The sequence below is a fragment of the Cheilinus undulatus genome, linkage group 12 (genome assembly GCF_018320785.1).
Source record: "Cheilinus undulatus linkage group 12, ASM1832078v1, whole genome shotgun sequence".
NCBI lineage: Eukaryota > Metazoa > Chordata > Actinopteri > Labriformes > Labridae > Cheilinus > Cheilinus undulatus.
This window is the reverse complement of record NC_054876.1, coordinates 10,828,733-10,850,905: the sequence shown is the minus strand read 5'-3', so window position 1 is coordinate 10,850,905 and position 22,173 is coordinate 10,828,733. Positions and strand designations below refer to the sequence as shown.

Sequence of the window (22,173 nt, the reverse complement as noted above, 5' to 3'; positions counted from 1 at the left end):
TTAAATCAGCCACAGTATGTAGGCTTTTTCTTATGTGCTGTGTAATTGTGATGCACTGTCACACTTGACCCAATGGTCCCTTAGTGCAAATAATCAGTCTAATTAATTAAATAGTCTATTTACAAGAATTGAACAGACTCAAACACAGTTTAGAGAACCCTCTTTGAAGGTAACTCTTACAATTTAATGCCACATCGATGTTTTTTTAGCTATTTATTAAGGTCAGGCTTTTTGTTTAGTGTTTTTGGAAAGAGAAGATGTGTGAGGTGGCCCTGGGTGCCCCTGAGGCAAAATCTTGCAGCTGTTTTCATGAACCAAATGATGGCCTGACACCTGAGCTTGCACACATTAGCACACATAAATGAGTTTCACCCACATGCACGCAAGAACTTACAGTGCATTTACAAAGCCACTTTTTCCAGTTTTGTTCTGTTGCAGCCTGATGCTGCAATAATTTAATATCATTTTTATTCTCATTATTCTACAGTCAGTATCCTATCATGACAAAGTGAAAACAGAATTTTTGAACTTTTTTTTTTTTTTGCTAATTTATTCAAAATAGAAACTTCAAATATCACATTGATATAATTATTCAGACCCTTTGCAACAACACAGTAAATTTAGCCCAGGTTTCTCTCACATCTCTGGGTCTTTGTTGAGATGTTCCTACACCTGGATTGGACTCCACCTGTAGTTAATTAAATTTATTGGACGTGACTTGAAAAGACACACCTCTCTATAAAAGGCCTCACAGCTGACAATGCATATCAAAAGCAAGCCATGAGGTCAAAGGAACTGTCTGCAGAGCTCAGAGACAGGATTACTGACAGGCACAGGTCTACAAAACAATTTCTGCTGCACTGAAGGTTCCCAAGAGCACAGTGACCTCAATTCTCAAATGGAAGAAGTTTGGCACAACCAGGACTCTTCTAAGAACTGGTTTCCTGGCCAAACTGAGCAATCAGGAAAGAAGAGAGCCTTAGTAAGAGAGGTGACCAAGAACCAGATGGTCACTCTGACTGATTACCCCTGTTATGGGCTTTACGGCAGAGTGGCTAGAGTGAAGCCTCTTCTCAGTGCAAAACACATGCAAGCCCGCTTGGCTTTCACGTGGAGTTTTGTACGTATTTCAAGTGTGCTTTCATGTGTTTTGCACTGAGGAGAGGCTTCCGTCCAGCCCCTCTGCCATAAAGTCAAGGTTGGTGGAGGGCTGCAGTGTTGGTTGTCTTTCTGGAACTTTGTCCCATCTCCACACAGGATCTCTGGAGCTCAGTCAGAATGACTATTGAGTTCTTGGTCACCTCTCTACAGGGGCGAAGTGACACGGCGAAGCCGCAGTACACATTACAGGCTGCATGCTTCCTCCTCAGCGTAAATAGTGCTGTCTCAGGATGGTTGGTGGGCTCTGAGTTACAATGAAGACATGGGAGTGGAAAAATACCAAAGATAAAGCCAGTCTGAGTCTTGGTGTACACATGATTACACACAGAATAGACTCAAAATCCTTTTGCAAAAACATGTATTTAACACAAACAGAAATAACTGTAATGTAATACTTTACCACCATGTTCGGTTGTAAAACAAGGAATTAAGCTCAGAAGCTGCACAGATATAGGGCAATAAAATCTGCATAAATCTGCATAATTAGCCTACATGAACTTTAGGTGCTAACACACCTTAAGTTAACAAGACACCCCCACCTGGAAAATTAATGTTTATGAAAAGGGCAAAAAAACATGTGGCAATTACTTCTAACGACTTAAAGTCATATGAATGACTTATTATTACTTAAATAATTAAATTTTTGAAACCATATTTCAACTTTATTTTCAAATTTTGACTTCATGTTTGACATTTCTACTTTGATCTGGGAACTGTACTTCAACTTTATTCTTGAAATGTTGACTTTATTCTCTAAATTTTAAATTTATTCTCAACATTGTGGTCGTTATTTAACTTTTGTCATGCCCCTGAAGAAAAATCTTACAGCAGCTTTCATGAGCCAGTTGATGCCCTGACACCTGAGCTAGCATGTATTAGCAAGCTACATCTACATGTAGCACATAACATACATAAATTAACTGATAATAAATTATTCATATAAAATTAAGTTATAATTAACTGTCACATTAAATTCAGACAGCAATTTGGTCTTTTTTCCTTTTTCAGAAACATTAATTCACCAGGTATATTGTTAGCTTAAGGTGCTACTAGCATAGTGTTTACTTGAACGTCCAAGTAATTATGCTAATTTATGCAAATTTATCAAAATCTTTGAGCAGGTTGTGGTCTTAATTGGATGTTTTATGACCAAACATTATGGTTAACCATTTAATTTTCATCAGTTGTTTTTATTTTTTGTTTAATACACGTTTTTGCTACTTTTAAACCAAAGTTACTCACATTCACAGTTATGATTTAGCCATTAATTGAATGACAGAAGGGAAAGCGGCATTTTGACTGTATTCTGTGGGGGAATATGTGCACACGGAGACTCTGACTGGCTTTATCTTCGTTATTTTTCCACTCTCGTGTCTTTATTGTAAGTCGGAGCCCACCAAACGACCATAGACAGACAGCACTATTTGCGCTGAGGAGGAAGCGTGCAGCCTGTAAAGCGGCACTGCGGCATCGCCGTATCACTGCGCCCCGGTCCCCCTTCTCCGGGATCCTGAAGCTCGGATCTGGGGAAGAGAGGAGGAGGAGGAGGTACCCTATGGTTTTCCTTTGCGGGATCTATTTTGCCAGCTTCTAAACCTTCTCATGCTTTATGTTTTTTTATGGTGACCGAAGGCCTGCAACTTGTCCGGACGCTCCCTCCCCACTCGCAAGGGTTTGCATTTCTTCGTTTTGCATGACGTGTCTTGGAGCATAAAAAGAGAGAGAGAGGGAGAGAGAGAGGCTTTGCTTTTGTTGTGTGTCTTTACAGTGGAAAATGAAGCTTGGAGAGCCGGAGCAGGAGGCAGTGCCAGTCCGCTGCTGCTGCTGTTGTGGGCTGGACTGGATTACAGAGCCTGAGATCTCTGCTGACAGCACAGGCAGCAGACAAAAAGGGACTGTGAGCAGCGCAGACAAGGGAAAGAGTCTCTTACTGAGCTAGAAAAGCCAGGGCGAGTGCTAGAATGCATTTTTCCACAATAAGCGATATTTGTGGAGCTATTTGTGCAGAGTGTATGTCATTAGATAAGTGCTGGCACCGGGCATCAGGTTAGAGGCATATGTGTGAAAAGGTTTATTATAGTAAAGCTGGATTCACCTTTTTTGGGTTGTTAGAAGGCACAGCATCTGCATGGAAGGAATATTTCTGCAAGGTTGCTGTGTAGTTAAATGTTGGCATGCTTGCTTTTCTTTGGATTTCCTCTTTTTTTAAATCTATCTAAGCCTTATTTTTTTCTTGGAAATGCATGTTTTTGAACCTGTGTGACTTTGCAGGGTGCAGCAGCAGAGCATTTGAGGGGGGACTACATGCATGCTGCAGAATCCAGATGAGCTACATTACTTGACAACCTGTGTCCAAGGAGACAATGTAAAGTTGAAGATGGTGGTTGACTGTGACAGATTGCTTTTGGTTGGTGTGCTGATGCAGAAAAAGGTGTGAATCCTCTGGGTTTGAGATGTCCCCCAGCATTTTGGAGGCATGATTATTCAGAGAAAGGCTTCATAGAAAAGCCTGCAGTTTGTTGATTCAGTTTTTCCTCTACATAGAAATGCCTTCACCATGATGTAATGGATCACAATTGATATTCTGGACACATAGAGAAGCCATATGTGTTTCAGACTACAATGACTTTCAGTGGCTTTAGGCCTAGACTGGAGGCTATGCCTTGAGAATGATCCAGAATAAGCCTGCAAGCTGTTGAATGTTGCATCCTGATATCATAAAGCAGCCAGATGCCTTCAGTGTCAGACAGTGGAGGTATGCTCTGCTAAGCTTTATAGTTCAGCGCAGAATGGCATTTCAAGGGGTTTTGACATTCGTCTGGATTTCTTAACAGTGTGTGTAGAACCTCAAGGACATTTTCCTCTTCAATTAGAGCTGTTTTTGATTCATGAAAGAGAGAAATATTGCTGTTTTTGATGTGTGCAATGTTTGAATGAAGTGAAACATCCAAGGTGATTTTTTGAAAGGTGTTTTGAGAGGTGCTGTAGTGCTACATTTTTCAATTAAGATACATTTTTGATTGATTTCTAACAGTCTGACTCTTTTCATCCAAAGCCTCCAATTACTACTCTACCTCTTAAATCACTGTCTATATAAGGGTAGCTAACATGTAATTAGGTTTAAACATTGATAACAAAGAAATTAGAGCATGCATTTTCAATGCAACTTCACTTGTACCTTAAAACAAGTTTGTTGTCTCAATTAATGCAGTTAGCTAACAAATGAGATGAGGAAGGGCAGAGGATTGAGCCAATTGATGTTAATGCATTTGATTTGATTAATGCTTTATTTAAAGCTCAAGAGTGACCTGTTTAACTTACAGTAGGACGAGTGACACACATTATGTTTGCTTTTCTGCAGATATACTCTCTGCATAACACTTCAATAAGCAGTGAGCGCACCAAAAACTAACAAGTTCATGCAGAGAGGCAGAAAGCAAAAAAAAATCTCCTGCATAATTAATTAAAGGCATTGAATCATTAAAAAGACAGTTTAGGTTACAAGCTTGGCAAAGGCCTCAGAGACACTTAGAAGACATAATAATCTCATCTGGAGGTGTAATGACCAAAACACAGTATGCTGCTAGTAAAACATTCAGCCTGCATGAAGTAGAATGGCAACAAGCGTGTGCACAGTCTGCAGCACCTTTTGGAAAATGGCTCATTGACTTAATGCACAGTTGAACTTGCTGAGTGAACATGTTGCAAATGCGTCGCTCTCTTTCTCTTTCTCTCTCTCTCTCTGTCTTTATCTTGCAGGAGGGAGACTTTGCTGACCTTGGGTAAGAGGAGCAGCTTTCCAGGAGAAGAAAGATGTGGTGTCACCTGCTCAACTCACCGTGGCGGGACATGTTAGCTGAGCAGATATTTGCTTTAACTTGAAAAGCTCTTCCTCTGGCGGAATTGACAGCTCGGCGATAACGTGTTTAATAGATCATTTTACACCTCAGTCGTAGGATTTGATGGACCGCCTTTGGGGATCTTTGCTTGGAACCTAGCTTGGTTCAGTGACTCCTTCAAAAAGGCTTCATCTGTTGGATATTACATGCTTCCCTTGGATCTAATACTTTGCTAACACACGCTTGGATACTGTGGAGATTCTCCTTGGGGTTTTTTTTTTTTTGCACACAAGTGGAGGTTCGAGAGGAGCCAGCATTTGGCTTTTGAAGAGTCTGATTCTGTGTAAGAGGAGGGTTTTTCTGGATGTTGTCCATGAAGGACATGGATGGCCCTCGATCCAGCGGCCTCCGCAAGAAGAGGAAGTCAAGGTCGGCGAGGGACCGGGAGAGGAGATCAAATGGGGTAAGAAACAACCACGTTAAGGGCTCTGTGTTTCGCCTCTCCTCTGACTCGGAGCGGGAGGGCGACAGGGAGCCCTCCTCATCCCGTCCTAGACCCCCGCGGAGGAAGCGAAAGGAGTCTACTTCTGCTGAAGAGGATATCATCGATGGATTCTCCATCACTGGGTTCGTGACCCTGGAGGCTCTGGAGGTAAGTGACCTTAAACTCTCTCTTATCTCTCTTTCTGTGTGGAGCTTTTGCATTGAGAACCAGCTGAAAATCGCTGAATGCTGTGTGAAGATGTGCTGATTATTGTTTGCTGGACTGTGTTTTGGCCCTCGCCTGCATATTTGGCTGTAGTGTGTGCTGGAGTTGAACAGATGTAGCTTTAAACGTAGCTCTGCAGCCAGAGATTACTATCTGTGTCACTGAGAGCCTGTTATTGTTGTTGTTTTGTGTATACTGCTCTGGATTTGTTTTCACAAGAGTTTTCCAGTGGAGCTTCACACCAGATGAGAGATGTGGAGCTCTGGTTGTACTGGCTGTTGTTCCTCTGTACACTTTGCAGTGAAAAAGCAATTTGATCCATGTTACAGCAGTTTATTCAGAGTGGGAGTAATTTATTGTGCGCTGGCTCTCCATTTTCCTTGGAATGCAAACCGGGCACAGGCTGCTTTCCAACGATATAATTCTGAATTATGACTTGCACGAGCAAGCGTTTTATATATGCGGCACATCTGCTAGATTTTTCTATTACAGTTACTTACAGATAGGAGAGATTAATGGAGAAGTGTGCTGGTGAGATGTTGGACCAGCAGGAGCCCAAGAACAGCTCCAGTGCTGCTTGGCATCAATTAAAGTTATTTGGAGCATTTTCTTCTCAGTTGGGGTTTAAATGATGGTGTCTGAGAGTGCTGGAGTTCATTTGTTGACTCTGGAGGCCAAAGTTTATGATTTGCAGCATTTTCACATAGTTTCTTTACTGTTTGTTTTGTAAAGCATGCTGAGCCCTGTGTAGAAGCAAAGGCATGGGTATGTTTATGAAGTAATAGGCCTAAAGGACAAGCAGCATGACTGAAGAGCCATACCACAAGTCAAAATAGATTGTTTTCAGTCAAATTATCTCAAAAAGACAGATGAGGCGCAGGAAGTTTGGCACAACAATTTGGACTGAATGGAAATAGAGGAAAGTTTGCACTTTAAAGCTTTAAATGGACATCTACACTTCAATTATCACCTGAAAATTTCAACAAACTTTGAGTACAATCCCTACACTTTACAAAAAAGTTTTTTTTTCCCACACTTTAACCAACTTGTCTGGTGTGGGGGTAATCCATATCACAAATTACTCAGTCCTGTAGACCTCCTGCCTTTATGCTGAATGACTGTCGTGATGGCAGCCATAACTTAAGTATAAAAGTATCATCATGCTAGAGGTTGAGGTGTTATACTGAATATGGTAAATGATACGTGGACTTTAGCATTCTTTAGCATCACCTGCATACTCAAAGGACTTTTCACACCAAAAATGCAGATGTTTAAGCTGAAACTAAAAATATATACATGTCTTTTTTGACTGTGAAAAACACAGAGTGTCTCCAGTGCAAAGAGAGGCTGAGTCAAACGGAGCTGACAGAGGATTCTCAGTAGGCCTCCATAAATATGTGGTGCCCTAGGACAGTGCTTCAGAACCTTTATTCTGTCAAGTTACCTTTAAAAAATTAAAGAATAAAATCTCAGTTCACCTCAGTTAAAGTTGTACAAGTAAAAAATTAACAATCTGCAATCTAGTGACAAAAGATTTGTCTAATAGAGTTAACTGGATAAAGACTTAAAGCACTCGAGGAACAATTAAAACGCCTTAAAACACCATTGCGCTTTTCATGATGATGTAAGCCCATTCATTCACTTACACTGATACTGACGTGAATTCAGAATGAAAGGCATATGGGATGGTTTTAATCGTTTATACCAGGATGGCTAATGATCTTCATCACCTTAGTAATCCTTAATTGATTATAAAGCATTTTGAAGGCACCCCTCACGAGGCCACAAGGCACCCCAGGGTGCCACAGCACCCCTGTGGAGAAAGGCTGCTCTAGGCAATCACCTACATCTTATGGTACAGTTTTAAATAATACTTTTATTTAAAGTTGAATTATGTTGCATGTTACAGAAAAGTGTGCCCAATAAATCTGCTGTAAAAAGCAAAAAGCACTTTATTTTAATGGGCCCTAATTACCTTGTAATTTTAGTGTAATTATCTGCTAATTTCTTTAGAATGAAGTTGTCATTTCCCAGTAATAAGTTGTCATTTTCTAGGTAAAAACACAGAAATATGGTAATTTTAAGGAAGTATTAACCTTGTAATAATGTAACTCCATGTAATATTGTGGCAACTATCTAGTAATAAGGTGGGGTTTAACCCCCAACCCTAACCCTAAAAATACTTAATAATTATTCAGGAAAACTCATTTTAATTTAGTGTGAAAAATAAATAAATTACCTGGTGATTATCAAGCAACTTATATAAAAAATTATCATCTTGTTTCTTAGAAATTACTTGGTTAAATACCACAGAACCACAGAGAATTTCCACAATATTACAAGGGTTAGGGTAAACTTAAGCTACTAACTTATTAGTAGACAATTAACACTGTATTCTTGAGAAATTAATAGATAATTACACTTATAAAATTACTAGGTTATCAGGGCCCACTAAAGTAAAGTGCAACAAAACCCTCAGATCAGCCAATACCCAGTGGTGTACTAGTGTGTGCAGAAGTGGATATACACTTAATATATGCACTCTTTAGAAGTGGGTAACCAGCTCTACCCACTGATCCATGGCCACCCCAGATATCATTACTGCTGTGGCTGTGTGGCATCCTTGGAAGCCTAGTACCTACATCCAAAACCCTGGCGGTGATGATATTCAGTATAACATCTCAACTTTTCTTGTGATATCACTTAAATCAAGAACAAACACTTTCAGCTGCATTCACACTGCAGTCAAAAGTGAGCCAAATCTTTTTTTTTTTTTTTTTTTTGCTTATATGTGACTCATACCAGATGTTTTCTGACAGTGTAAATGGCATAAGTTATATCAGATTCAGGCCACTTTCATATGTCAGATGCGTATCTGATCTTTCAGAACTTGACCCCAGTCTGAACAGTCAGGTCACTTTGAATGTGAACACTCATAAGAATTTGGGGTGAGGCTTTTATACAAACTAAACTTTGGGGGCTGTATCTTAACTGACCTGTTTTTGAAAGACTCTTAAAGAAATGTCTACACTTTGTTACAGAAGTATGTGGCTGTAGTGTCAAAGAAAGTGAACATCCTTAAAGCTAAGTTCAAAGAGGATAAGGCTAAGTTTAAAGACTAACCAGTGTCTTGGTTGTCCATTTTCAACAAGCTGGATAGACTCAGCAAGTGAGTTCAGATGTTCAGGACTGTTTCCTGCTTACGTAGCAGTCGGTATGCAGACCATATCAAAAATGTTATGTGAACAACCAGAAAAAACATCAAATCTTAGCAGAAAAATCAGCATTAACATTAAAGGCTGCAATGTGAATGTGGCTTTAATTTCTTTACTTTCAGGTCTTTGTGCTTTCAGTTAAAATAAATGGTTTCTACAGTACCAGAAGTTTTAAATCTTGATATAAAACAAGTAAAAATCAGACTTACTTTTATGCCACAGTGGGAAATGCACACGTCTGAGGCACCATATGTCGGGCTATTTCTTGTTTGCTGTTTCCAATAATGCAAGCAAACTTCAGCACACTGTCTAAACAGATGAAATACATCAGCAGCAGTTGTATACTGAGACAGTGCCAATATATGATTGCATTTTAGACAATTCACTCACTTTAGGTTAAAAATACAACAAACAGTCCTTTGTTCCTTTTTAAAGCTTCACATTACTCTTACACTAGCAGATGGCATCAACAAGTATGAGGAACGTAGCAAAAATCTTGCCAGCCTTATTGGAGAATTTATTTTATTTTTGCCCATAAATTTCATCACTAATATCACTTCTGCTCTGGAATATTAAAACAGGATTATTCTGCTGTATTAAATGCATTTGTGGAGTGTCACTTTGAATTTTAGTCAATATCATAACCTGATAGGTTTCAATGATAATGAAACCTATCAGGTTAATAATAAAGAAAAGGTGATTGCTTTAGCCATCCATTATAATTCTGTTTTAACTTACCATAACATGTTGATAAAGAACAGACAAGAAATGTTGTAATCTTTAGGGAAAACTTGCTTAAGAGATACAAAAAGGCATAAAACTAGTACTTTATGAACAGTTGTCTGCACTGCTACTTAAGAATTTAACTTATGCCCCTACTTATGAATTTTACAGCGTGAGTGTTGTGCATACCTTGGTTTTTCTGCAGGATGTGAAAATAGTACCTCCACAAGGTCAGACTGGGGTTGTCCTGGTCTAACAGGCTGACTTGCACTTTCTAATGTATGCGGTGTGATAGCGATCTCTCACACACTGCTGTGACCCATCTGAAGGATGTGAACAGAAGCACTTGTCCTCACTGTTTCCCTTTGTTAGTCAGATCATCTCTCCTCACAGCTCAACAGCGTCTTCCTGTCATGTTTTTCATTCCTTTTATTCACATTTACTCTGTTCAGCAGTCATGGGCGCTTTCTCTTTCTTTGTTTGACCTTGTCTCTGTTGTTCCTTTCATGGATAAAACTCGGCTTTTATTCTCAGTTTGTCTGGTTTGATAAAAAATCAGATATAAGAGTAGGAAAGTTAAAAGTAAGAATTTTTTGAGTTATATCGGTATAACAGGGAAGAGATCAGAGGTGACTGATGAATGGACTCACAGGGCAAAACTCTTTCTTTATGAAAAAAATCAAGACGGGAAAATTATTCTTCATATAAACTATGGCTGATTGTTTAAATTTATGACAGAACTTAAACCAAGTGAACCTAAAAGTTACAAGAAAAACAAAAATGCCTCTAATGCACTGCACAAACACTAAAACCCTTACATCACCCTTCTTAATGAAAGATTTTATTTGACAAAGCTTCTGTGAGGAGTTTTTGGCTTCTAATAAAACTGACATTATTACTGATGACTCTGTCTGACCTATAAAAGCGAACAAGACCAAGAGTATAAAGAGTGATTTCTTTATCATTATTCTAAATGGCAGAAGCTGCAGCTGGAGGTCAGATGTCAGATGGTGTGATTAACAGTGTGACAAAAAGTGATTTTTGACATTTTCCACAAGAAAGATTCTCTATAAAGGAGCCACTTAGTTGTTCAATGAAAGCTGAATAAGAATGTTGAAAAATTTGGATTTACAGATGTACTTGACAAGATGAACTGCTTTGTCCACTGGGTGGCGCCAACATCAACACAAACCTGAAGTTTTAAGTAAAACTGTCAATTGTTCAAATGACCCAAATTGCGATGCTAATTTTGATTGCTAGCAGAATAATGATTATTTTCAACAATGCGTCATTAGAAAGCAACAAATCATGAAGAGTCTGTGAGAAATCAACAGGGAATTATGAACCAGACACCACTGAAAGATTTATTATGAATAGTCAATTAACTGTAACTGATAATGTTGTTTCTTTTCCATTCATGACTAATGTTTGTTTGGCCTCTGACTAAGGTTTTAACTGTGGTGAAGATGCAGTGTGTGTCAAAACGTTAGCCCTCTGTACCTGATTAAACTGCAATAAGTGATTCATGGGCTTCAGTTTCTTTGGATTTGCCTGTGAGATAGATTCATTAAAACACCTTTGTGCAAGTTACAGTGTCTTTGTTAGGGCTCAACAATTGAAGAAACATGTAATTGCAAGAATTTGACACATTTTACAAATTTAGTATGGACTACTGTATTGAAGTTAAAGATCATTTTTATGCCATTATCAATTTGATTAAGAAAAATGTACAAAAATAAGGAAAGTGGGATTTTCTGCAGAGTATTCTGAAAAATGTCACTTGAATGTTGGTTTGATGTGCAGAGAAAGGTGGTTATAGTTAACTTAAACTAACTTAATAACTAAAACTATTGGCAGAGAAGATTTGGCACATTTTTCATGGGGGCAACCCACATACTCAGCTCTGCTGCTCATCCCACAAATGCATGATCCTTACAAATGTGGTATCATTTAAAAGGGTAATAATCAGGCCTTCCAATGGTATAAGATTTATTACCAAGGGGCATTGTTACAACAAAGAAATAATGTACCAAACACAAATTGCCTTACTTTTTGTTTTAAGTTTATGTGATGTTCACTCAGTCCTGACATGTATCCAAAAAAAACCTACAACAAACACTAAAAATTATTAAAACTAAACTAAAACGAAGCATTTTTGCAAAAAAACAAACAAAAAAACAAACAAACCTAAACTAAGAAACCAGCAGTCAAAACGAATTAAAACTAAACTGAAATTGAACACAGAAAATAAAAACAAAATAAAAATGGAAATTCCAAAGGTATCATGACCTTGGTGCAGAGCGTAACATCTGTGCTGCAAAAAATAGAGTTAAAGTGATATTTTGATACCAGATCAGGTTAAAGAAATATTGCACCGTCTGCAGTTTGCTGTCAGACATATTGCATATTCAGTCTAAATTTCCATGAATTGCTCTTCCCTAGTCTTCAGCTCATGCATTGTTATTATAGTAACATGGTTGTAAAATTTCCCACAATACCCTTTGGCACACCAATAGAGGACCGCTGATTTAATATGTTTTACAACAGAGACTCTGAGACTATAACCTACAGATAAGGATGTCCTGATCCATTGTTAGGATCAGTACCGGGCCAATCAAATCATTAATTGACTTCTTAGTTTTGGCTCACTGAGCTACATTAAACCCAAACACTTCCTTTGTGTCTCAGCAGCTTTCATGTTCATCAATGCAACAAATGAAGCTTTTATAAATTCACCAACCCTCAGTTTGACTTTCACTGTACTGAGCTCTGTTTGTGTGTACAAACCCTGGCTGTTGCATAACCCAACACCCCATAAACAACAGCAAAGCCCTGTGTTTGATTGTGTAGACTGTTTATGTTATTTACATGCAGCAATTTGATTTCGGCCCATTGAGAACTTCTTGCATTTTGAAGTCATGGTGCATGCTGAATAAATTAGCTGCAAGGACAAACAGCAGTGGATAGCTGACACCCACACTCACGACACCACTGCAGGTGCAAGAAAAGTCCCTAAGACAAAACTCCAAGAGAGTAGGGTTACATATTAATGTTCACTGTGCAGAAAATGAAGGGGCAGTTTATTATAAAACTCTACAGAACACAGTTCATTCAGTGGTTCAGGCAAAGGCTACGCAGTTTCTCTGTTAATGCATTCTTAGCTTTTTTATTGTCAAGTAGCGTCAAGTGTCTGATCTAAATAACTTCTCTGTACTTGAAGTAGGCATAGTGCAGATTTATTATCCAGAAAACTGAAGGAACCGGGCTGCTGCTTGTTAAAGGCAGATAGTAAAAAATCAGAGACTTTCTCTGAGGTTGTGGGCTAAAAGATGAAGCAGGACATCACCAACCAAACATCGTTATTTCAGTCTTTTTCTTCAGTCATAAAAACAGAGAACAGACTTAATCAAAAGCTGTAGCTCTATCAAATCATTTTAGAATCAAATCAAATAAATTTAGAAGGCACTTCTTACAAAACAGTCTTGTCACCTAGTGTTTTTCTGAGAAACAATAATGCTGAGAGCCTGACAAGAGCAGGGGAAGAACTAATGTGTTACTGTGTTTGTGTGTGACTTTAAATGCAGAGTGATACACAGGAGGCTTTTTGTGAGACTGTGACAAAACTCATTAATGCAGCATCATCTCACCGGGAGGAGAGGAGAGATGGAAATATTATATTGTATTACTTGTTTCAGTTGCTGCAGAGCTTTAGTCACATAGTTTGTTGCACGCTGTCCCGTGTGTGATGACAGCTTTAATAACAGAAGCTATGAAGAACATTGTGTTACCATGCACACAGACACTTTAGGATCTAGACTCTGAGTCCACAAACCTGCAGCTACTTTGCTGCTTTATTTAAGCACCTCCTTGTATACCTAGTAGTGGGCAGTATGACCTGAAATTTATACACAGCATCTTTCTTTCTGGGGTTAAGAAATTAAATCTCATTATGATGGTATAGCCACAATTAACATGAATACTTAAACAGAAGTACTGTGCAGAATGCTTCATTTGTGTGACTGCATTGCATATTGCCTGGCAGTACAGGGGTCATGTGCAATATCCACAGGGTTTCATGCAATATGCATGGCTGTGGATATACATTAGTGCTGGCAATATGGACTGATATGATATGATAGCATTTCAAGCTCTTTACTTTAACAGTAATTTACCACAGTATTGCAAAATTAAAAGAGATGATGCATCTAAATGCATAGTCAGGTGCTACTATATCCTAACCTGACACGCCAGATGGATTTATTTCACACATCTATCTGGAAAACCTTCAATACTAAGAGTTTGGGAAAGGGCAGAGGATTTTAAAAAAATTGGAGTGTGATTGGATGAACATTCGGTCTGTCACATCTTTACAGGCCAATCAGAGCAACAAAACACGTGACGTAGCTGCGACAGAGGTGCGTGAACCATGGCAACTGTAGACATGTCAGTACATGACTTTTGTGGTTTTTGAAAAGAAAACAACTCACTGATGTTCTTTGTTCTACCTTTAATGAAGAAATGTCGTCAAGTTCTGATAAAACTGGCGCTTTAGCAGCATCCACGCCAAGCTCTTCCACCATAATTGCAGGCCTCTTGTTGCTGCTTGCTTATGTCACAACTTCGCTGCGCCTGAAAGTACTGCCCCTCGTCGCTGATTGGTCCTGTCACAGACAGGAGCTTTGCAAGATGGATTCGGCAGTGAGAAACACAGAAATGGCTTTGCAAGGTTAACTATATCCCATTCTCCTCCTAAAACGAGCCTTTGATGGCATACTGAACTCATGTCTGAGCAAAAGAGCAAAGAAAAATGACTTTACAAGTCTTGCTGTGTTCACTTCTTTGCACCTGTAGTTTTAAGTTTCATTTCTTTCCTGCTGTCAAGCTGCTACTGATAACGTCACATTTCCTGATATGGACATTTACAAAAAAACTCAAGCAAAACTATGGACTTGTATGGTGAAGAACTTGTCAGGAATAGCATTTTAATCATTTATTTAACTAAGCTTAAGCAGAGATGGTGGTGAGTGTACTGAGCTAGAGTGTTTACAGCTACTTAAGCAAATTCATCATGAATTTGAATGAAGCCCAGCAGAGCTGGCCTAAAGACAAATCGAGTTGATGTATTGAAGCTCACAGTATGTGTCAAAGCCCAGGGACGCTTTGGACACTCACTGCATGTCGCCATTATGAAACTTGGAGAACAAAGAACACACTTTTTATCTCTTTTCTGTGCTTCGCGTTAATTACACTGACACAAACAGGTGATATTTGGCTTTTTACCTGGCTGCTGTTTAGCGCTGGATGAATGCTCTCAGACTGAGCTGTTGTCTGTCACATATCACTCTGCTATGATAACAGTGGCATCAGTTATGCCTTATGTGTGCACTACAAGGCAGGCATTTAAACAAAGGTGGTGGTGTTGTAAAAATCCATTCCTTTGTAGGAATCTCACATTTTTAACATGCAACACTATTATTAAGTTTTTACTTAACTACTGTTTAGTTTATAGTTTATTTGTTAGGCACAGATAAAGTAAACATTGACAACTGAGAAGAGCCATCCCATGCAGGTATCATCGTGTTTATAGTGAATGATTATTTGCAGGAACCGTCCCTACATGGTCAGTTAATTTTGAAATTACTTAAAGATTGTTCCCTGGATCCTTCACACTTAGGGCAGAGAATTTCAACCTCACATGGGTGGAAATAAAGGCTCATGCAAACACTCTCTTTCCACCAAGAGGGCTAAAAACAGAACAATACAAAAGAGAGATGATAAAAACAGTTACAGAGTTAAGCTACAGATTACTGGGAGAAGTCAAGTCCGGTAAGAGCACACATGAAGATGAGAGAGCCTTTTAGTATTTTACTCACAATAATGGCTCTCAAAGAAAGTTCAAAAGATTTGAATTGAAATTATTTCTAGCAGAATGTCGTTCTCAAGTCTAAATAACTTCAGTCTTATCTGGCATTTAAGTCTTAAAGCTGAACTCACCATTCAAAATCCTTTTCCTTTATCCATTTCTGCTCTCTTGCTACCAGCACCACTATGGCACCATTTCTTGCGAACTACGGGATGGTCCAAGGGTCATACAGAATGCATGTGAGTTAATTGTGGTGGCAGGTGGCAGCTACAGGTGGCATCGGTGCTCCTTTGGGTGTGCACTACAACCAAGTGCATGTATCTAAACTTCTACTGATGGTATTACCAAGACTAGATGGTACTGGCACTGGTTTACTCCCCATCTCTTACTACGCCCCATGCTGTCTTCAGCTGACTTTGGACCTTTTGCTGAGATGCATGTGATTCAAAGATCCAAACTGTGCTTTCTGCTTCATTAGTCCAGAGATGATGATCCTCAATGAAGTGATTATTTTCTCAACAAACCGTAAAAAGTGAGGAAATTCAGTCTTTGAATCATCAGCCATCGGTTTCTGATGTTGCAGAGCAACGTTAGTCACTAAACTGGAAAAGCTGTCTTTTACTAATAATTGGTCTGCCTAATTACACTGATTATTCCTTTAACTATGCTGCAAACATGTGCAATGGTTCTGTGAAAGTAGCATTTTATTGTAGGACTGACTGAGAATTCTATGGCTGTGTAGCCAGCTTCAAGTGAACACTCAATGAGCTGCACACTAAAGTTCATTTTAACCCTGCAGGTCTTGTGGTGAAACACCAGACTTATCATTAAATGTCTTTCTCTGATTGGAGAGTTGAATTCCCAATACTTGTAGTTTTCATTTTAAGTTTAACCAAATCTTGCCTCCCTGAGGCTTGAACTTAAATATTTTTAAAATTTTTGTTCTTAGAAATTTAACCCAGGGATTTATCAGTGGTCACTGAACAGTTCCAACTGTTTAGAAATCCTAAAATTTTTCTAAAATAAAAAATGTGGCTTCTCCTTTAGTCACAGACAAAGAAACACCAGCACATTGACATATAACCCAAACATGGCTGTGGCATCCTAAAGGCTGCAGAAACAGGCTTATGACTGAGAGATTCAGATGTGCGGATCAGTCTTGTAAATGTCGGCCTGAATAAGAATGAGATCCCGGCACAGTTACCTCTTCTGAAGTGGCCCTGAGCGAGCCACTTGACCCCCTGCTTACTTTCATTATAGCTGCTCACAGGCCGGCGACAGAACACATATTTCACTTGGTTGCTCTCTGATCTGAGTGTTTTAAAATTTGACCGAGAGGCAAACAGGACGGCAGGTTGAAAGTGACCAATAAATGTGGACCTTGTGATCTTAGAGGCTCCCATGGATATATATCTATATCTTTGTTTTAATTTGACTCATAATTACCCCTGAGCTTCCCTTTTGGTCCTATGCTAGGCTAATATACATCACATACAGATCTTTCCTTGCCTTCGTTTCCCCCCACATTTCTCTACCACACACATTCAAACACTCTATAGTGTGCATATATAGAGCCATGCACAGGAATATCACAGCACACTGGCTCTTTTCTCAGTCTGGGTAAAGTTAAATTGTGATGAGGTCAGACCCCTGGAGGTATATGCTAGTGCTCTCCATCTGTCAGCACAGAGCTGGAGAAACATGGCTCCCAGGCCTGCTTTCATGTGCACGCTCATATCTCAGCTTTGCATTTCTCTTTGGCTGTCTCAGGGCTGAACAACCATGATGAGGCTCCTGGGATAACAGAGGAGCTTTTGGTCCATGCTGTACAACATATTGTTGTCTTGATTGCTTGTTTGGTGGTGTTGAAACTTGGAGTGAATTGGTCCATGTCAAAGTTTTGTTGGGCTGTTGAATTGTGAGCAGATGTAGGAATAAAAGTTGACTACAGGCATGAGAGAACCACTGACGAACTTTATCATGATGGCGGCCTCATATGACTTGTCTGATAGGAAGACTCCAATTATTTTGGGTTTACTCGGTTTATTTCTCTCTCTATTCTCTCTTGTGTTGAGTAGCTATATCCTCCTAAGACCCTGTGTGCACATATGAGGACATTTCATGTCATTTTCATTTAATGTTGGGATTTGTACATTTTGGGGAATTTACTGTGAATTTAGGGGAACTTTCTATGAAATTTTAAGTGAAATTTCGTTTCGAAATTTTTGAGAATTTGTTTCAAAAACGCGGAAATTTTGGAAAAGGTTTGCATGGTTATAGTTTCATAGGAAGTTCTTGGGATATTTTGCTGTCAAATTTTTGAGAATTTGCATTAAAAATTTTTTCTAGATGCTTGGGGGATTTTTTCCAGAAAATTTCAAGGAAAAGTAAGGAGAATTCATTTTAAAATATTGGGAATTTGATTGGGAATTGGTAGGTCGGGTGTCCCTTGAAATTTCTAGAATTTAATAGAAATTAGTGGAAATTTGTAAGGATGTTTAGGGGACTTTTTCTCCTTGGGAATACATTTGTACATTTCAGGGGACTTGCTTTAAGATTTGGGGAATGTAAAAAATAAAAAATAAAAGATAATTTAAAAAAAATAAAAAAATAATAAAAATAATAAAAATAAGTAAAATAATTAGAAATAATTTGGGGTACAATTTTATTAAAATTTAGATTTTTTTGGACATAGTTTCACCTGAACATTAGAGGAAAATGTAAGATATTTAGGGCTGTTTTATTATTTCTATTATTATTATTGCAACTTTTAGGGAATTTTATTTGATTTTTTTGTAAGGGGGTAGGTATTCTTAGTGAAACTTGGGTAGTTTTTTTATTTTTTGGGGGGAACTTAATTGGGAGGTGGTATGCCCTTTGAAATTTCTAAAATTTTATGAAAATTCCTGTGGATTTTTTTTTTTCTTTTGATATTTCGGGGAATTTTCATGGAATTTTGGAGAATGATTTCAGGGGAATTTGCTCTCAGATTTGTGGGATTTTTTTTGAGGAATTAAAATGGAATTTAGGGGATTTTTTTTTAATTAATGCTTTATCATAAAGATTCACTGGAACATTTGAGGAACATTTGAAGAAATTTTAGAGTACTTTTTATGGGCAACTGAAAAAACATCAATCAAAATTTGGTTGGTTTCTTTGATTGGGCATAATTTTGGGTCAAAATCAATTCTTGTTCAAATACAAGGCTGAGCTTTAAGACTTATCAGGTCTTAATATTCCTAAATTAGTGGGAGGAACTAAAAATGCATTCCAAACAAAAGCTTGGATCTCAGGAGGATATATTTGCAATGTGAGAGCAACAGCATGGCAGGCTGTAAACTTTATGAGTCTCAAAATAACCCTTCAGTGTTTATTGCTGTCAAGTTATCAAGGACTTTAAGATAAAAACATGTAAAACACTAAATAAAGCCTCATCAACCGTTTTCTTTTGCAGATACAGGAAGTTAGGAGTTGCTGAAGTTTGCACACACTGTCTCTTATTCTGTTTGGACAGTTTCTAAAAAACAGTAATTTTCTGACCTTGATTACAAGATACTCCTCTGTGCCTCAGATAGGACAGAAGTTAATGAGCATATTTGGTAAAATCCTTGATGAGGAGCATCACCAAGAAAATCCTTTTATTTCTGTCAAACCACTGAAAACATTTGTACAAGAAAGACTCTTCAATAAAGTGAAATTAAGTTGGAAAAATGATAACAAAAGACGACTCCAGAATGACTCTTTAGCTGTGAATAAACAGGGCATGAAAAGTTGGGCTTTTTTTCGTTGTAGGTTCAAGAGTTCGAGGTAGAGCTTTGTGACATTTCATATTACTTTATAAAGTGTAGAAACACGGAGCAGCTCCATGATCTGTTTTAGTAAGTGAACGTTTTAGTTCAAGGGGAGCAGATGAATACATTTATAAAGAGCAGATATTCATTCATGATGAGCTTATTGGAACAAGACTGCAGGTTCAAGGCACTACAGATGTACAGCACAAAGTCAAATACATCCTTTGACTGCTTCCCCTCTGCTTTTTCCATTTAATGTGATTTTATTTCTAAGAGCTGTGCTGATTTACCCAAACCTTCAGTCTTTCACTCCAAATTGACTGAGAAACAGCACAGACGTATTGACCAGTGTTCATTGTAGCTACATCAGAGTACACAGCAGCGGCGGCGGTGCTTTTGAGGGAGTCTGTTTAGAGACAGTCTTTCATTGAAGGAGGCTTGAGCAGCAGCCTATTAGAGCTCTTGAAGAAATTGTTGAATTATTGAGTGGCTTCTCCTCTAAAACCTTTACTGTGTTTCAACTGTGTGACATGAGGCGGGGGGGGGGGGGGGGGCATAGCTCAGGATGCTCCAACTGACAGCATTGATTTGAAGTGTTACCTCAGTTAACCTTCATCTCTATTGAACGTATTTACAAGGGGACTATTTCCCCTGACATCAGGACCAGAACTGGAAGCTGACTTGCTGTAATTATGTTTTATTACATTATGCCACATTGAGAGATGTGTAATGTGGTAATTATGATACTATTGTTGATTAATCAAATGTAAAGGAAAAAATAATCAGTGCCAAATTTTTGTGAAGAAATCTTGTTTTTAAAGGAGAACACGACAGCATAATCTTCAAATTACCATCAGAAAACAGTTCAGGTTTTTACATTCAACCACATGCATGATTGATTATAATTTTCTGAGTTGTAAAATAGAGGTGGGAATCTTTAGGCACCTCACGATCTGAGTCGATTACGATTCATAGGGCTACGATACGATTCTTAATCAGTTATTGAAGTATTTTGATGCACTTGATTCGAAGATGGTTGGCATTTCTGTTCTCAACGTGTCCAACATAATAAAAACATTACAGTTGTGTTAAGAAAAAAAGAGATGAATTAAATTTCCACTTTACTCTGGGAGATGTGTGTAAACTGGAAAGTTACAATTGCACTGAACCAAAGGTAACATCATCCTTTCCTTGTGACAAGTCTGAAATTACAATCATAAAATTGTCCTTTTTCACAGATGAACAACTGGTAATCTAAATCTTGCTGTTACGCACAGCTGTGTGTCAGAGTTCCACCTTCTAAATAATCTATCACTATCGATTATTGGACTTTTATCAGTCGATTCTGAATCTTCCACCTCCACACCACAATGCATCTAAGAACACATTTTTTTTTTCCCACCTCTGTTGTAAAAGTGTTTTGATGTTGTTTAGTAGGAAAGCCAAAGACTTAGATCAGTGGTCTCCAACCAGTTCTCCTTGGAGCCCCTCTACATACATCGAAGAGAAGCTGACCCCCTCCAAGACCTGGGCAAAAACAATTGTAATTTGTTGTCAAAAATGTCAACATCCATTAAACTTTTTATTGATAATACCAAAGGAAATGTCTCTACGTGGTTTTTTTTATCGCCAAAAGACCATTGTTAAGGGGTTTATCATGATTTGACGTGATAGGTGCATCTAATTTTGACAACCTCAGAGCTGACCATACCCCCTAATATCTTTGGCACCCACCTGGGCCTTAGGTTGGGAACCACTGGCTTAGGTTATAGTTATGGACTATTTGCGACATCATCTTAGCATTTAACAACATACATGTTAGAATAGTAACCGAATCTCTGCTAGCATCGCCATCTGACCTTTTCATGAAAAGATTTACGTTTCAATCAGGATATATGCATCAGTACTATTAAACAGACAAGGGATGAGCATGTTTAGCTGGTTGAATAGTTAAATTTGGATATCAAACTACCAAGTGCAAGATTTACATATCGGTTGAACGTATTATCTTTCGTTTTGTGCATACACAGGCCTGAAATCACAGTCAGATGCTCTTTTAAAAATGTAATGAAGCCTCCAGCCACTAGTAGCCACTGCAGCTTCAGTTCGTGCTGCTGTCTTCCTGTCAGAGCTTTCCACCAGCTCTCCACTGAGCGTAAACATGAGAAACTTAGCGGTTAGCGTGTCCTAGAAACAGTGCAGTATGTCAGTGAACAACAAAAAGGAAATTAATGTACATATGCTGTTGAAGGTTACACTTATGTTTGACTACTCAACTGGAGTGATTTGTAATCACATTAAGCACAGTAGTAATCTGTAAAGAGAAAGGAAGTCTGTCGGAGCTAGCTGCTAACTTTAGCCATTCTTTACTACACCAGCCCCACATCATATACCCACTGATACACCGATACTGTGATGAATTTGTCTGTTTTCTAAACATTTTCTCCATTTTATATTAGTCGCCTAAACACAATTTAAATGTGCATTTAGCCAAATAAGAAAATAGTCACCATGTCGAAGTTGTAAAACAGCTGCTCACTACTAGCCAGCACCGTAACCATTGACTAGCGCTGGCAAGTGGGCTTTCTGCTCTGGCTCTACTGCCTAGAAGTAAACAAGCTCTGTGACTGGATGGAATAATCTATGACCTGCATGACTTTGATTATAAAAAAGATTCAGATAGAAATGTAGATAGGATATGTCAGACCAGTCCACCAGAGGACTGCATAACATAATTAAGCACAAGTATGAGGATGCTAACCTGCAAGGAAGTCAAAGGTTAGCAGTGCTAGCGTTGCTAACATTAGACCATTCAGCATACTGAATTAAATTGGTCACCTGCAAACCATGTGGGGGGAATATTTGTTGAATT

The 22,173-nt window shown here is 38.5% G+C and overlaps 1 protein-coding gene across 10 annotated transcripts in view; it reads left to right on the top strand.

Moving 5' to 3' along the window:
* Positions 1 to 2,652: 2,652 nt before the first annotated feature.
* auts2a (activator of transcription and developmental regulator AUTS2 a) overlaps positions 2,653 to 22,173 on the top strand; it is a 656,715-nt gene continuing 637,194 nt past the window's right edge. For 9 of the 10 annotated variants that reach the window (XM_041801245.1, XM_041801247.1, XM_041801244.1 and 6 more), the window contains exons 1-2: positions 2,709 to 2,833; positions 4,921 to 5,652. In XM_041801245.1, the coding sequence (XP_041657179.1) occupies positions 5,365 to 5,652 (288 nt within the window). In that variant the 5' untranslated portion in view covers positions 2,709 to 2,833; positions 4,921 to 5,364. Of the gene's footprint in view, positions 2,834 to 4,920; positions 5,653 to 22,173 lie in introns of all 10 variants that reach the window. The other variant, XM_041801239.1, reaches the window with a different exon arrangement.